The 18,181-nt window shown below is 44.3% G+C and overlaps 1 protein-coding gene across 1 annotated transcript; it reads right to left on the minus strand.

Annotated features, from left to right (window-relative positions):
- Positions 1–4,653: 4,653 nt before the first annotated feature.
- On the minus strand, positions 4,654–11,928 carry LOC114795996 (pancreatic triacylglycerol lipase-like). The gene is made up of 12 exons (XM_028989774.1): positions 11,886–11,928; positions 11,626–11,780; positions 11,388–11,510; positions 10,855–10,989; positions 9,888–9,996; positions 9,337–9,456; positions 9,013–9,132; positions 7,993–8,111; positions 6,504–6,633; positions 6,026–6,137; positions 5,767–5,934; positions 4,654–4,720 (listed from the first exon to the last, which is right to left on the minus strand). Exons 1-12 carry the CDS (start codon positions 11,926–11,928, stop codon positions 4,654–4,656), a joined length of 1,401 nt encoding a protein of 466 aa, XP_028845607.1.
- Between the last annotated feature and the right edge of the window lie 6,253 nt (positions 11,929–18,181).

The raw sequence follows: 18,181 nt of genomic DNA on the forward strand, positions 1-18,181 counted from the left end.
TCCGTCTCCGTCTCGTATGTATTCATCATCTGATGACCGTAAAGCGGTTACCTGAGCAACCTGGCGCGAGGCCTGCAGCCTCGCCTGCTGCGCAGCGGCACGTCAGACATCGAACCGCTGTCTGAAATGAAAGAGGCACTTAACGTCAGCTTTCAATCGCATGGTTTTTGAAGGCTACATGATGTCGTTTTCAATCATAGTTCGGGTATTTTATGTTTGGAAGACCTTGCTATTTAGTAGGCACACATGATCAGGATGGAAATATCTGCTGAGTTATTTAAGCCCAATTAACATTCTTATTTTCTAAATTCACTCAAGTTGGTGACACTACACGGTATTTTCTCATTTTTACTTTTTATTTGTGGATGGGAGAGAAAAGTTCTCATGTTCTGTTTGAACAAGCTCTAATATTCTGATGATTGTTCTGCGAGGGAACGGTTGCATTGCAAATTGTGAGTGAAATTCACTGGTGTACCAGACTGAGTCTCTCTCACGCCCTGTTGATAAGAGCTTCGTCCGGTTACTCAGGGTCACGGCCAGGCCATGACAGAGTTCATGCACACACACACACCATTCACTCACACATACCGCTCCACCTACTCCACATGCCCCTGGACAGTGGGAGGAAACCGGAGAACCTGCAGGAGACCTCGGGAGGTATGAGGCCACATCGCTGGCCATGTGCCAGACTCGTGATGTATAAATACATTGTCAGAATACATGGTTACATACAGAACACACGTTCCCTCCACACATGCGATGTGCTGTCACATTCTTTGTTTTGTGTATTCTTAATTGTTAATGCACAGTCTTTAATTGAAGCAAATTATTTTATTTTTTTGCATGTCTGAGACACGACTGGTAGAGACTGGTCCACTTCTGTAAAGGTCTCTGGGTCACTGACACTGGAAAGCTTTCTCGCCAACACGCCTCCTTGAGGAGCGTAACTGTGGGTGTTTCCCGAGCATCAACACTGCCATCCAATGGACATGTAGAGAGTTAGAGTTTGTGGAGACTTCAGGAATAAAAATTTAATTACTGACCCCCAATTTAGAGCAGCTCGTCATAACAGATTTTAATAATCATGTAAAGTATAAATCTCATATATTGGCAGAAACACAATTCTGGTATTTGCATTATGAAATCCATAATATATAACGTACCTTAATTTCTGACACTTAAATATCTACAAAAATTATGGTGTTCAGTTGATGTTTTCATTTTCTATACAAGGATTTCTAAGTAGTTTCACATTTTACTGTTGCACTTATTTTTCAATTCAGTGAAATGTCTTACATTTAGGTTAAGGCTTATACATAGAGCAAGAAACATCACCAAAAATGACAATAGGACAGTAGAAATACATGGTAAGGTAAGATGAGATGAGATAAGATAAGATAAGATGATCCTGTATTAGTCCCACAAGTGGAACTATGAAATTATTAATTTATTTTAATTATTAATTTAATCTTTATAATAAATCAATTAGACTGAAATAGGTAAAGAGAATTTCAACACAATCATGAAGATTATAAAAAGGAAAGGCACATTACATAAGTACTAGACACCATACAGGCCAAAAGTTTGGACACACCTTCTCATTCAATGTGTTTTCTTTATTTTCATGACCATTTACATTGGTAGATTCTCACTGAAGGCATCAAAACTATGAAAACGATCAAAATTGCTGCCCTTTGCTCTGATTACTGCTTTGAACACTCTTGACATTCTCTCGATGAGCTTCAAGAGGTCGTCACCTGAAATGGTTTTCCAACAGTCTTGAAGGAGTTCCCAGAGGTGTTTAGCACTTGTTGGCCCCTTTGCCTTCACTCTGAGGTCCAGCTCACCCCAAACCATCTTCAGGTCCGATGACTGTGGAGGCCAGGTCTCCACATTTTGTTAAGTACATAACTCCACATGTGTTCATTCACAGTTTTGATGCCTTCAGTGAGAATCTACCAATGTAAATGGTCATAAAGAAAACACATTGAATTGAGAAGGTCTGTCAAAATTTTTGGCCTGTACTGTATGTGTGTGTGTGTGTCACACATTATGTATATGACTTCCATAATGACATTAAAATCTTGATATATGTATAATATGCCCCACAAGGGGTAGTGGTGGCCTAGCGGTTAAGGAAGTGGACCCGTTATCAGAAGGTTGCCGGTTCGAATCCCGATCCACCACTGAGGTGCCACTGAGCAAAGCACCGTCCCCACACACTGCTCCCTGGGTGCCTGTCACTGCTGCCTGCTGCTCACCAAGGGTGATGGTTAAATGCAAAGGACACATTTTGTTGTGTCTCTGTGTGCTGTGCTGTGTATCACATTACTCCACATTCACTTTATGTAAGTAAAATAAAAGTTAAATGATCTAAATTAATCCATATCAGGGTTGCAAGTACTGCAGCCCATCACAGAACACTGGGCATAGGGCAGGGACTCACCCAGGGTCCTTCATCTCTATCAACCTCTGCTTGCTTTTAGAAGTTCTGAACTACTCATCTTTTACCACTGCATGGTTCACACTGATTTGGTCAGTGTGGTAAATGTAAATGGTGCTCATGTCTACTACAGGCTGAGTTAAAATTTTTGTCATGCATTACCGACATGATAAGATTCACTGGCCTACTTAGGTTAGTTCCCCCCATTTTAAAAAATATTCCGCATTTCTGTATTCCCGTCACGGTTCAGTCTGCTTTGGAGGGCCTGCAGTAGTGATAATATGGCCACATCATTCAGTCCAGCCCCTTCATTGTCGTCAGTCTCAAGCACCCTCGTCAATGATCCAACAACTGGAATATGAAACTAAATGCGACCACTTCTTATTCAATCACAGCGAGCATGTGTGTTATTTTAACACGAGTGCTTGTGGAGAGCTACTCAACCCCGTGCAGGACAGGTTTAGTTTTATTATTTTTTCCTCTTATTATCATGTTTAATTTTTATTGAGCCATGTGTGGGGTGGGAGGGTGGTGGATTTAGTAAACAGGTTAAAAAAAAAAGAGCTAGAAACAAAAAATCAGTTGCTACGGTGTTTTCAAGGGCTGTCCTTTCCCCTAATGGGCCGTCCATCAAAGTAAAGTCATCAACACAACTTTTGTGGATTCTGATTAATTGCATCAGCTCCCAAATATGGTCAAGTCAATAGCCACAGACTATTAAGGGTTATTGATGCGCTGTTTCAGGCAGCTCAGAAAAGCAAAGACGTGATTGACTCCATGATAAGTGGCCCCAAGTGCTGGTGACAGACGAGACGACCTTCTACCACAGCCTGCAGAGGAGCCCGGGAGGCCTGACACGGCAGCGCAGACAACGAACATCTCGTTTTTCAAGTCTCACTTGAGGCTCACCCTGCGCCTAATATTCACACGTTCAAAAGACGTTGCATCTCCTCCACGTCCTTGTCACGTGGACAGATGGGCCTACTGTAACAGGCAGCGCGTGTTCCACAGCTCCACATGCACCACGTTAATTGGCTTCGCATTTCGAGAAACCTCTGCGCAGCTCGACGTTACTTTATCCGATTTGATTAATTTTTTTGAACCCTTGTGCCTCTTTATTTGTGCTGTTAACGTCTCAACCTGTCACCCGGCTGTTCTCCCAAGCCGTCCCCGGTGCACCGATCATCGACCTGTCATGTAGAAATTCCCTCAGACGGTCGCGCTGCGATTACTGGAATTAACGAGCTATTCTGTCATTAGCCTCTGCACGGAATTGGCCAATGAGGAAGAAACCGAGGGGCAGAGAGGGAATGGATGGATATGCAGGAGACCCCGAACTCTCTCTTTCCATCCCTGCCTCTAACACACACACACACGCGCGCGCAGACACACACTTATGCACAGCAGTTAATTCCGTGTTAAATGCCATAATGTAGTCCCGAACCGGCGCCTGCAGACTCCCCTGATCCGTATTGTGTGCAGCTGATGGCTCCGATAGGCGAGAAGTCAGTGTGAATACAAAAATGCACTTTGTTAGCGTCCTGATGAAAATGGCAGCTTGCTTTTTTCCCCCCCCGTGCACTGGGCCTATTTATGCGGCATTGATTATAGGGTGAGTATTCCAATAAATGAATCCAAAACAATGACACGCAATCAGGACTTTAGAAGGCGATGAAAGGCGCAAGGACAGATTAATGAGCGTACGGCACACACACGGGGGCTCCTATTGAAATTACACATATATGTGACACATTAGAGCCGAATTTTGGCAGGGTTGCTCTTTGTTGTCAGGGCAAGAGAAGAGGGTGAAATCATCTTAACGTGTAATTTAGCAGCGATTTGTGTTTTTGTACAAATGCAAAAACACTCATTCTGTCAACATTAATGAGAGCAATGATTAGCTTCCTCCATCTCTGCCAAGGCTGAGCAGCCGCAAGGAATGACGGCCTTTGTTAAGGAGCGGCGGGAGGGGTGGTGGGGGTTCGAGCATCGAAGACGGAGACGGTTTTGATCGTGTTTTAAATCGACGTGACAGATGTTAAAGGGGCGGCCGGGTGAATGCGAGGGAACGTGTGTGTGTGTTTGCGTGTGTGTGTGTGTGTGTGTGTGTGTGTGTAAGGAATGAGGCTGAAATAGGTAACGGGAACTGCAGCACAGTCATCAGGGCATTAGCGGACGTGTGTGTGAGAAAGAGATCTTTATTGATCCGTTTACTGGCAGCCAGTCAGGGTCTGGAGGATGTTCTCGCGAACCGTCTCGTCCCCACAAAACATGAACCTGCACACAGAGAGCAGTCTGTTAGTGTGTGTAACATAATTCATAATTCATCGGTCAAACTTCGAATTGCGCCTCTTTTCCTATTTTTCTGTCACCAATTGGCTTTGTTCAGCATCACTACTGATGTGGGCATTTAGGTGGCATCCGAGCCTCGAACCGCACAGTGTGTGCACATAAATCAAGAACTTTTTCGTCACATGCGATTTATTTGTACAGGTTGAGCTGGGTGTTGAACCCCATGGCAGGAAACGACCAGGAAGAATTGCACGGTGTATGCTCAGCACAAGCAGGGAAGAGTAAAATTAGCAGGAGGCTCAGTGGAAGCAGTCCCCCTCCTGAGGGATTACCACCTTGTCGTGGTCAGGCGGGTTGTGTGCCTAGACCCTACACTCAGCCCAAGTAGGACCAGGTCTTAGGGTTGAGGTCTGGCAAAGTCCAATCCAGTAACATGACAAAAACAGTTATCCAGAGCACCGCCACCCCACCTCACCCATTTTCCGCCTCAGATGCCACCATGTGCCCCCTTCACATTTCTGACTGCCCCTCCTATATGCCTGTCTAGAACCAGCCCTGAATCCACAGCTGTCTCAGTGCCACTTCATGTTTTGGAAGCTGATGAGAAAGGAATGAAGCCAATGTAAAGTAGTTCAGAGCAAGTCAGCAGGTGCTGGTATGTGTGTGTGTGTGTGTGTGTGTGTGTGTGTGTGTGTGTGTGTGTGTGTGTTTGTGTGTGTATACCAGCCCTTCATAGGTTTACTTTACTTAAAGTTGCTTTTTGAGACACAGGGCCATAAGCTCAGCTCTTGGCTTCAGAATGAGAGCAAGGTGGCAAAACAATGTTCTTTAGTACATTACTGGTAACATGGCTCCCTCTACTGACCAAACTGGTTAATTACAGAAAGCTTTCCACTGTTTCCAGCGTGCTTGGAATGTCTCAGTAGACAAATTTATCCTCACTGAATCAGCCTGCATAAGGATGAATACAGACACAGAGACAAAATAAATTTATGGCTGTAAATTGCAATAGCAAGCAAGAGCAGACTTACTCTCTCCTGTCATGTCCCCTTGTCACAAGTATTTTTGTAGCACCAAACTTGGGCAGTAAAGGATTGATCATGTTGTTGTTCCAGATGAACTTCACATAGATGATATCGCCAACATCATTGTCAGTGTCTATAAACACATCGTAGGTCTTTCCTGGTTTCAGGAAGCCACTTGTGCAATGAATAGAATTGAAGTCATTAACTTTTTCAATTCAGGATTGAATGCATTCATAGGATAAAAAAGGCATTAACATGCTCTTACCTGTGGACTTCATACTGGCGTGTGTTAGATTGGGAGCCATAAAGTGCAACCTTCATGTATCCAGTGACAGTTCGAGAGCCATCAATCGTGACTGTCACTTTATATCGATAACCTGAAACCACACAGAGGAGACCACAGAGGTGTACACAGTTCTGACGATAGCTTCTAACTGAATTATTATACAGTTTTCAATGTGTAGCTCTGGAGGCTACCACATATCCTTTATGAATTAATTGGCCTTAAAAAACATAGCTATCAATAGTGATGTGTATGATTTTAAATAATTGCCCATTACAGCCTCATTTCTGACCCCAAACCTCAAAATATCATAACATAATTTAATATTAGCACCCTACGGTGATCTGATGATCTAAAGGAGTATGCAGTTTTCAGCTGAAGTTGTACTAAATGAAACCTGAGGTGGGGTCATCGCGATGCCCATAAGCAGAGTGAAAGTTCAAAAGGTCTTGCTTCTTACGATCAAAAGGTCTTGCATCACCGGTGTTTAAGAAGAACTTCAACTTCTGGCCCCCACTGGGCAGCTTAAAGGTGTCTGCATAATGACCCATCAGAGGACAGTCGCTGTTAGGGCACGGGAAACACTGGCCCTGAAGGACAGAACCGCACAGAGACAGACAATTCATCATGGTCATTTTAGCTGCCCAGGCTCATCCCACAGATTTCGGAAATAGAAAGCTGCCTGTGAACTGCAGAAGGTTGCAAACATGCAAGATGGTTTCTAGAGAAGAGAAGAAAGTGAAGTGATTGTCATTGTGATACAGCAGCACAGCACACGGTTCACGCAGTGAAATTTGTCCTCTGCTTTTAACCATCACCCTTGGTGAGTAGTGGGCAGCCATGACAGGCGCCCGGGGAGCAGTGTGTGGGGACGGTGCTTTACTCAGTGGCACCTCAGTGGCACCTTGGCGGATCGGGACTCGAACCAGCAACCTTCTGATTACGCGGCCGCTTCCTTAACCGCTAGGCCACCACTACCCTTACTGGGAGACTGGGATCTCTGTAGATTTTTTTAGATGTGGCATAATTTGATATTAAATCATAATCCGAATAGTGCGTAAACAAGACCATGGTCCTCCAATCATCTGCCGTTTCTCCCATGTGTCGTGTGTGACTGCCACCATGTTGCTCATGCTGTACCATGCATGCTGTATTGCAGTGAGACGCAGGCCGTTCGGAAGTGCATGAGTGACAGCTTCAAAGCCAAAAGGGAATTATCTCTGGCATCTCGGGATGTCACAGACCTATAGCGCTCTCAGGGGACCACAACCTAAGCCCTGAGCGTTCCAGAAGCGACCCCACCACATCTCTGAGAGTTCCTTCCAGTGTATAACACTAAATTCTTTTTTCATAATTCAGCGTGTACGTTGTCGCCGCGCCTCGTCACCGAAGCTTTTTGTTCCTGCCCACATGTCAACACCGATGGATTTACAGGATCTTCTTTTTTTCCAGAGGTTTTACGTGTGGACAAGTGCCATGCTTTACGGTGTGGGGACAGCACATTTCGTGGCTGTCAATAAGCTGAAGACATAACACCCAAGGGCGTTTATGAGGAGTGGGGACACGACAGGGAGACAGGGCGGCTCGCCCTCTCAGGAATAAAGCTCTGGTCATACGAGTGCCATGTTTAGCTTGGCAGGAACCCAAGCCAGAGGATGAAGTGTCATTAACTCAGACAGCTGCTGGGACGGGAACAAGGCATGGCTGAGCCTGACCCATGGTAGGGGGCAGGGTGGGATTCTCAGGCCTCCCTGGGAAATCAACATCTCAAGCCGCGGAGAGCGCTGGCAGATGTATCAGTGTCACGTCTGACATGACAGGTGGCCAAACCCGCAAACTCGCCTCCCCCCAACCATGCCGCCCCTATCAACCCATCATACCAGCCTGTTTGAAATCTTTTTTCAAACAGCGCATCTCCTCAACCCCATGGCCACCCCTCCCAAACTCACGTTCTGAAACATCTTGTTGTCGTTGCAGGGGTACCCGACGAAGCCCTCCGGATTTTGGATGCTGTCGCTGTAGTACTTGTACGATCGCAGGTGATTGCAGGCCACAAAGTCACGGGTGCCTAGAAAAAGATAAATGAATACAAAGTTAAAAAACGTAGACGAGGGGGAAAAAAAATACCAGGGGGAGGGGCCACGTGGGATTATGTTAATGTGAGGAGAGGGAAAGACGACAGTCCCTTTTTGATGCTCCACAGTGTAGGTCAAACCTCAACCATTCCAAGATCTCGGCCTGTTCAGAATTAGCTCCCTGTGTCTTTCTGAAGGGATCAAAAGAGCATCACTCAGCAGTGCCACTGATTCCCCTCCAAAAACACACGTACAGCGTGGCCAGCCATGGCATAAATGCTGCAACTCGATCTGACTGGCAAGCAGCACCTTTTTGTCCAGCAAGTCCAACTGGAAAAACTGTGCTAATGGTTTCTTTATAACTTCTCTGTCTTCTATCATTGCGGTCTCGGTGGGGAATCTGGCTGGGTGCATGTGAGTCATTTTAAAATCTGCAGGAGATGTTCAGACGTCTTCTGACACCCAGGCTTCTGTTACAGTGCCTGTAATTCTACTCAGACTTTAAAAAAGTGTCAATATCCAACGACAACGGAGCTAAATTCAAGCAATAGGATATCTGTTTGTTTTGTAATTCTGCAACAGACAAACTAAATTTTTGAACACAAAACCCTCGGTGTTGTGGTCAAAGTGAAGCTTTTAATGTGTTTTTAATGTGATAAGAACACATGCGTTTATTACTGACTGACATCCACTGTGAATTCTGCAAAAACACAGCATGGAAGGATATTAACTGTACTACACTGAGCATTTCCAGAATAATAATTAACCTGCAACACACAGCAACTGTGAAAAGGAAAAATAATCTTAGAATTTTCTGGCGTATCACTATGAGGAACCTGAGGTCCACCAGAGGCTTTATGCTAATTTGTAAATTGTGTAAACAGTGTGTCTCACCCTCCCAGATGCCATCAAGGTCCACAATTGTAGAAATAATATTTTTATCACAGCCAGGCATGTGATCTCCACCATTGGGGTAGAAATCAATATGGCCGACAGCCTGAGACATTCCAAATCCTGGAAGAAATCAGAAGTTGTTCCCCACTCCAGATCCACCAGTTGCATAAATATGTACATGAACACATTTCAGTATCAGTATCTACACTGTGCGGCTCAGCGTGAGAATTGTTCTTTTGTCTTAGATTTGGAATAGGAACTGATCTGTTGCGTGACTAGTACTGAGCATCAGACAGGAATAGTGCATCTATAGGAAGGCCTTACCCAGGTAAGGAAGGAACGGTAGGGCATCTGAGTGAATCACATCCACAAACTTGGCATCAGAAGGATCCAGACGCACCAGTTCTGGGCATCCCTGAAAGTAAGGTTCAGCTGGGTCAAGTGCTAAAATGACAGAGGGAAAAAGAACTACGGTGAGCTGGCTGGTGGATTTAAACAATGAACATTTGGCTGAATTAACAAACGCAACCCCCCTAAATACCATCTTGTCATGACCAGACTCTGCACATCAATCCTACAGAAAGTTGATTATGGCGTGTGAAAAGCTTTATGAAAAGCTTTTATTTACCATTTTAATAACCTATATGCATCAATATAACAATAAGGACTATTTCTCAGCATCAGCAAGATTTAAATGCTTGTTTTTGTAGTAAATAAAGTAAACTGTACTGCCAATTGACTATTATTTATTGTGAAGTTGGTCAGCAAAATTGTCACATAAATAATGCATAAACAAATGAATCCCAACATTGCAACATTATTTTAACCATTAAATAAAATGTAGATTCGCCATCTTCCATGAGTAGAATATGTACCTGTGATGCGGGAAAGTCCAGGAGTCCTACGTCCAACTTCAGCAGCACAGTGTGCACCAAGGCTGTGCCCAATCACGTGCACGTTTTCTGGTCCCTGATTAAAATGATCCTGCAAAAGTAATTACGGAGAGAAAACGGACCACTGAAGGACCACTGAAGCTTTTTTGAAAAAAAATTAAGAATATTTCACGGGTGGAGACCTGCCACGAATAACAATTGCTTGAGAAGCAATCACACCTCTGAATTCAAACGACCACGTGGCAGCAGCTTTCAGTTTGCTTTCTGTGGGAGCGTGACCTTCTGCTCCACATGTTGGCCTGATCATGTTTAACATGCGTGCCTTGCCACGTAATGAAAGCCTCGGCTTCATGCAGAAGCAGTCTGGGAGCCTGGGGCCTTTTTGTGGCACTTTAAGTGACCTTGAGGGCCCTACATCTGACCAAACCAGGCCTGGCTTCAGGGCTTTGACACAAATACACAACTGTGTTTATTATAGCCAGTTTGTCACCACATGATCACAATGTGTCTAAAAATAGTGTTTCTGAAAACAAGCTTTACATCAGAGATATTAATATGGGCATGGGAGAGACTTGGTTTGAAACTTCCATGTGCCATGGTTAGAGAGATTAACAGACTTATTTGAGTTATTTGGCAAGATAACTTTTCCAGTAACATCTCAGCATATCAGAATGTATTTATGTCTTTCTGTATTAATTAATGAATGATTGTGAATTTTTTTTTTCATTTCTCAAGACACTAAATAGAACACTAACTAGATATAGAATCCTTTCAGCTTTGCCTCTTCTGCCCCATTCCTGACCTATTGACATTCTGCATGCAGCTTCAGCAACGGAACAGTCCAACACACAGGGATGGGGAGGGGGGGTGGTATACACAAACTGGCTGACAGATTGTCTGAATGATCTTCAAAATTGGAAGAGGCTGCACTGATAGGAAAGCTACTGACCTTAAAGATGGAGATCATGTATGCAATCTCTGCTCCCAGTACTCTGATGTTACTGGCTGCCTGTGTGTAGAGCGTCTGGCTGCCTTTCTTCCAGTCCACACAGATGCAGTTGACATCCTCAACAGAGAGCATGAGCTACACACACAGGTACAGTCATGCAGATTTGGTTTGTTCCTGTCTTAATTCAGTTTTCACATTTATTCCCTGTAAGGAGATGTGATGTGAACAAAATTCTTCAAAGTAGTAAAATGATCATGGCTTCCATCATGGGAGACAGGCCTTGTCCAAAGGACTCAAAACTGTGAGTCTTTAGTTTTCCGTTGGTGCTGTATTAATACTCATACATATTCATAAGAGACAGATCTGTCTTTTGTCCATATTCTCACAGGCCATGTGTATCAAAACTTACTTTCAGGGTTTTGTTATCTTTTAGATGCCATTTGGAAGATTTATAGAGATGAGGTCAATCTCAGTTGTTAGCCATGCATGCAGCATTAATTTTTGAGAACTTTGATGGTGCATTTTGCTCTCACCTTGCACATGTTGGAAAGCCAATGTTCATCACCTTTGTCGATGAAGCCGTGGAGGATGAAGCGAGTCTTAAAGCTGGGGTTGTAGTTGGATGAAGCTATGACATCCTTGTCTGTTGAGATTTGCTAAAAGATTCACAATGGGACTTACTGGCCTTTCTTCTCATTTTTATTCAAGCTAAAACATTTCAGCCTTAGAGTTAGTTGTTGCTACAGTATGTGGGCCCTCTGGGCCACTCACCTGAAAGTCTTCTTTGTTCTGTGGGGTGTAGAGCAGGTAACGGGCAGCAATCCTCTCAGGGCTCCACGGCAGACGGGCGACGGGTCGCTCAGCGGTGCCAGCCCATGGCCTGTCGTCAGTGAAGCAGCCCATGTTCTCATAACACACCTCATCTGCTCTCACTGTCAAGCCATGCAGAAAAGAGCAAAAAATGTAGCCAAGTTCAGCTCCGTTTCATGAGTAATTACGTGTCTGAGCCGCAGTCTCACCCCGTCCAGGGCCCAGCAGGCCAAGCACAAGACTCGCAACCCAAAGCAACAACATCTGCAGAAGAAACATCTCATTAGTCACCACGCAACACCACATCCACCTTGTGGTCACCACCAAAAAATGGGCAACTTACCGTACAGAGGCAGGCTCTGGTGCCAAGTAAGGAGGTTACAACTGTGATCTTATATAGCCGACAACCCTCTCTCTCCTCCACCTGGTCCGTGTGAAGGGTGCAGGTGAGAAAAATGGCAACTGGCCATCCGACTGGCACTGAGTAAACTGTAGCACAGTTTATATTATATAACGGTCAGACAAACTTCTAAAAAGAAATAGAATTTGGACTTGAATTAGTTAAAGAATCAGTTATTTGTGTCCATATTGTTTCCTTTATAGAACGTCTTTATGTCAATTCCTGTTCTATCTGCAAGTTACATTACTCATCCTTTGATCTCTAAGTGCTGCATGAACTAAATCATGCTCTGGACTACACCGAAACTGAGTTTGTTTGGACTCTGAGTTTGCTTTCGTTTGTGTGCTTTATGTTTGAGAGGCTTTAATTTTTATGAAGTGCTAATTCAATTTATTAACCTCTGTGAACTAAAGCTCTGAGATATCACATGCACCACCTGTCTTTTTCCATAGAGAACTGTGCCAAGCCACAGTTAGTGCCAATGGGAGTATCCACATGTGATGCAGATGTAGTGCACCCACATAAGACAAATAAAATGCATTCAGCTCTCTATTCCATACTCATTAGCATCTGTTTTTTTCCTTTAATTAATCAATACTTTTTACCTGTACACTAAAGAAACGTTAGATCAGGGAAACAATTGTGATCTGAATATGATGTGGATTTAAAATTAAGTAAATAATTTACTTGAACTTATTTGAAGAAATTATATACGGAATATAGAAATGTTTAATTGATTTTTTGTTTGTTTGTTTGTTTGAAATGTTGGAATGCTTTGGAATGCTGACTGTTGTTATTCGTGCTTCCAGCAGGTGACAGCAGAAGTGCAGTTGCGGCGCTGAATCTTACACGGGCGAGAGCTGTTCCTCTATATCTTCCTAATTTCTATGCATGTGTGTGTGTGTGTGTGTGTGTGTGTTTCATTTACACAGCAGTCACAGTGCAGAGAATCAAGTACATTTCTAACAGCCTAAAATCAACTAAAACCCCACATCCAACCTCATCAAGTTCATCAACGGTCACATCTGAAAGTGAAGTGATTGACATTGTGAAACACTGCAGCACAGCCCTCAGCGACACAACAAAACGTGTCCTCTGCTTTTAACCATCACTCTTGGTGAGCAGTGGGCACCCATGACAGGCGCCCGGGGAGCAGTGTGTGGGGACGGTACTTTGATTACCTTCTGATTATGGGGCCACTTCCTTAACCACTAGGACACCACTGCCCCATACATTATGAAGGGTCTGACTTCACAGTCCCTCCAACCAGTTTCTCAAAGGTGATAATCCTGCTATAGATGCTAGGTTGTAGTGATGACTGTCACTGTGTATGAAACAGATCTCATGTGACGTTTTGCCCAGTGTCCTGGTGGCTGTGAGCAGATCAGAGTTAAATGCTGTAATGCAGTAATTCTTCCTTTTGCCAAGCGTGCAAACTGAGTAGAACTCAGTAAAATGGGCAGCAGTTTGCTGGTTCAGGTGGGGGTGTAATCTGTACCAGATGATGCTGCTGCTGGAGCTCTCCAATGGTCATTGTGAGGTTGGCTGCTCTTAAACCCGAGATAATCCTGTTGGAAAATATCCCCAAGGGCCTCCATCTTTTCGGGGGCCGCTTGTACAAATACAGATTAATTAAAGGTGTCTGAGTTTGTGTTAGTGAAAGGAAAACAAGCCCGTCTCGCTGCTCAAGATGTGTGTGTGTGTGTGTGTGTGTGTGTGTGTGTGCGCGCCTGCCTTCTTTAGTCTGTCATCACCTGTGTTTGTTGTTCAGACTTTATTTAGCCCGTTGTCTTAATTACACCCTTTTTATTTGTCTTCCCACCCGCTGCTAATGAATTACTTTGCCGTTTTCCCAACTCGATTTATGCACGCTGGCCTGTAACCTTTATCATGGGTTCATCCCACTTGAAGTGTTATCTGGGCAGGTAGATCCCGCTGATCTCCTCCGAAGCTCTCCGTGTTATCCTCTGCCTTTATTATTATTTTCAGGAACCCTCCCTAGATCTATCGATGCACCGATATTTATGTGCGTGGAGGAAAATTACGTGCGAGCTGAGTCAAGCCCCAAGGCCCGTGGGTGGGGGGAAGAGTTAGGAGGCCAGGAAAGCCGTCAGGTTGGTCTTTGAGGGGGCTTACCTCTGGAATTTTAATCCCGCTAATGTATTACAGTTGGAGAGTAATGGTGGAGCCGAGTTTGGGCTTCACCGTGCAGGACAAGGCGTCCACTCGTAAACCAAGACGGCGTAATCTACACAGACGGGCTTGAAATGCCTAGAAATTGATGAAGACCCTTACATTTGGTTATGGCTCTGACATATATCTAAACTTTTAATTGTGCTAATAAAAACCCATAAATGTTACCCCCGAGGGCTGCATGGAGGACCCCTGCTTTTTGTTCGCTTGCATCACCCAAGGGCTACCGTGCACCCGCCAGCGTGGAACAGGCGTGGGGGTTTGCTGCATGTGTCGCCTTCTGAGGTTGTAGGTGAGGAGGGCAGGGGGCCTTCGGGGCGGATCCCACGTTGCTCCTGCTCAGGTATGAGAGACGCTGTGTGGTCCTGTAATTCCTGCTGCCTCGGGACGCGGTGCGGCAGGAGAGGAGACAATGGCGCTGCTGCTGTCAGACGCTTTTGTCTAACAGGAAAAATAAACGGCCAATCAAGTCAGTTCGTAACAATAACAGCCCGTAATCACATAATGAAGGATTTGTCCTAAACGGCGGTCTTTACGGGCGAGATATGTGGAACTGTGACTGCCCCCTGTGTGACTCTCTGTTTGACTTAATATTTCAGCAAAATCCCTTCCTTGAAGACGGCTTTAGGTTTGAGTCACCGAGATGGGAGCGGCGGAGTTGGGCGCGGCACACTGTAATTAAGGGCAGGGCTTTCGGTTGCCAAGCAGCGATTCGATCGAAACAAACTTCACAGAAAAAAAACTTTATAAAACATGTAACTGTGACGTTCTGTTGGCCCGGCGAGGGGGTGACACATCAAATCACTCAACCTGTCCTACAGAATTGCCTGAAATTACAGAAACTTTTCTAAGAAGAAGAAATCAATGGTATAATCCATAAAAAATGACAGGCAGCTTTTTTTCAGTCAGAACACTTCAGAGACATTGCTGTCCAAAAAGAAAACTACAAAAAGCATTCAAGCTCCAGAAGTCGCTCCAAAAAATCACTATCATGGAGTAGAAAAATCCTGTTCATTTTCCTCCGATCTTCATTGTTTGGCGGGTCATGCAAACAGCTCCTAAAAAAACGTTCTATTAAGAATCATTTGGTATCATTACTAAATCTGTTAAAGCTCCAATGACACACTTTCATTTCTTAAATCCTCATTTAGGACATCATAAGGAAGAAGTGACATTTCTGCCTTCATTCCGTTTATATTTTTAATAGTAATTAGTGGGAGGGGGGGGGTTTACATAGATTAAATTTTCCATTTTAATTTAGTTTCTTTGCTCTCCTTCACTGATTCGCTGAGCAGCAGACAGGTACAAGCGAAGGATCGGTAATGAAACTGCCGTCCCCGGTGATGTAGGCTGTGCAATTAGTAAATTAGTTAACCTGGCACCCGGGGTCTGACTCTTAATATTAAACTCAGTACTGCTCTGTTATGCAACAGATTACAATTTTCATATTAACTTTTTCATTATTTCTAAATTGCCCCCAACTTTCCTTCATGGAGGATTTCCTGTTCAATGCTTCCCAGGACCTGCTGAGGATTCTCTTCAAGATTCTCCACAGCACTGTTTGTCTACCAAAATACTGAAACATCTGCTGGCATCACACATCAGACCTGGGAAATAAATCTATCAAAATATTACTAAATATTACAAAATGTTACAGTTTCTTTTTATTTTATGAGGCTAAAAGAATAAGTTAACAGATTTCCTCAAAGGAAATGATTAATTTGGATGGATATTAATGTTGCATGATTACCATCAGATCTGTGAAGATGTGAGTGTGTTGATCACCTCACGTGCTGGCCATATATTAGTAAATCTTTTTTTTTTTTTAAATCATAATTTTTTTAATGCAGCAAATAAATATTGAGATTGGGAATATCTTCCAGACCTTATTTGTACTCAGATGTTATTGAATAAAATAAAAATAAAAATTGATGTTGCAGCAAAATGGTCACTTTTGGTGAAGCAGCGTTTCTCAGCGTTGCTGATCGGACGGGCGTTGCTGCGACGACCATGCGGGCGAGAGCACTCTGGGATATTTATAGTCCGTGAAAGGAGAACCGAACGCTAGCCGTCTCAATGCTAATCTGTTGTTGACTGTGATTTAAGTGATATTGGTCCCAAGGAGGTTTTAGTGACAGCTTAAATTATAACAAGCACTCATTGCCCACCACTTGGTTTATACAGTTCCAGCTCCTAAACCCCTCAGCACACCTTGCGGTGCGAGCGGCTTCCGCGCGACCTTTTCAGGCCACGCTCTTTCACATTCTGACCTAATCCTACTTAATTCCAAACTACACCACGTCTCGCTCAAAAACAGGCTGTGGAAGAAAATGCCTGGCTTCGGCCCTGTTGGTACGATGTTTGAAAAAGACGACATTATTTACGCCGGGAAATTACTGGCAGTTTAATGAGGCCTCCTCATGGCAGATTGCAGCTTCTGCTCGGCTGCTTTCTGAGCTCCGAGCCATGGGCAGAATCAGGGCCACGGCTGGTTTTGCCGTCTTCATTTAAAACGGAACGGCACGAAACCCAGCTCTTCTGCATGTGGAGGAAATTCTCAGAGGTCGTTGTTACCACCTCGACTGCTTGGAGGGGTTTATCCCTGGCCACGTTCCAGGGACCAAGTAAATGTGCTTTCCTTTACGGTTCACCCTCCAATATCATTCCTGCATATTTTGGAAATACTGAAGTGAAGTGATTGAGAAACACAGCACAGTGTCCTCTGCTTTTAACCATCACCCTTGGTGAGCAGTGGGCAGCCATGACAGGCGCCCGGGGAGCAGCGTGTGGGGACGGTACTTTATTCAATGGCACCTCAGTGTCACCTTGGCGGATCTGGATTTGAACCGGCAACCTTCTGATTACGGGGCCGCCTCTTTAAACGCTAGGTCCCCACTGCCCCTGTTCTGTGTTCTACTCACACAGATCTGTTTAATTAAAAAAATTAATGATTACCTAGACTATTCATAATTTCTCCAAAGGCTAGAAAATGTAAGTGGAAATATGACAAAAGCAACAGAAATTAAGATAAATTATTTTGCTAGGTATGAATACAAGATATAATTGGTATAATTGTACACATAAATTGTGTATTTCGGTTATGTGTGCCAGTCTGAATTCTTGTATGGTTGTCTGTCTGTTTTGTGTGTTCGGGTGCGTTTTTGTGTGACGGCGGTCACACATTGGGCAACACTGCTTGTGCTCTGTGAGAATGCTCTGTGAGATGTGTTTTGGGAATTGCATTGAGCCCATCCAATTTTAAACTTGAAAAATGCATTATAAAACCTAATTTGCATTAGGTGGCTAGTTAGTTCCTTCTTTCCAAGTCTAACTAGCAAGCCGTCCTTTTCTTGTGTGTATCTATTAATTTCTGTAAATCCTGACGACTTTTTTTACATTCATACATTTACATTGAACAGTTTGAAATCTTATAAATCTTCACGCACACACGTGAAGTAAAGTTGGGCTGGGGGTCCTGAGCTGGGTAGTCCCCGTCCGCTGTGACAGGGCAGGGATGCCACTTACGTAATGTTGGCACCGTCATCTGCCCTCGGGGGCACGGCACCAAGAATGCCGGGCTGCTAGGGCTGCGCTAGGAAAACACACTGCATTCTCCGAAGGCCTCCCAAAGACTGTAGGTCAAACGTATCGGTGACACGGCCGTAACAGGAACATCTGCATCTCTCCATCGCCACCGCGCCCTGTCCTTCCTCCCCCCCTTCCTTGCATAAGGTTGCCAGGCAATGTGCTGGAGTTGCCATGGGGTTTAGGTTTGTGCTAGAACATGGTGTATGACGATATGCCGGGTGACCTCTTGTCAGCAACACGACCAAGTTGAGGGTTTTTTTTTCACCCTGGCTGGTTTGCTAATGTGAGGTCAGGTGTCCACATAAGTAGATAAAACAAGAAATTACATCTTAGCAG

The sequence above is a fragment of the Denticeps clupeoides genome, chromosome 8 (genome assembly GCF_900700375.1).
Source record: "Denticeps clupeoides chromosome 8, fDenClu1.1, whole genome shotgun sequence".
NCBI classification, from domain to species: domain Eukaryota; kingdom Metazoa; phylum Chordata; class Actinopteri; order Clupeiformes; family Denticipitidae; genus Denticeps; species Denticeps clupeoides.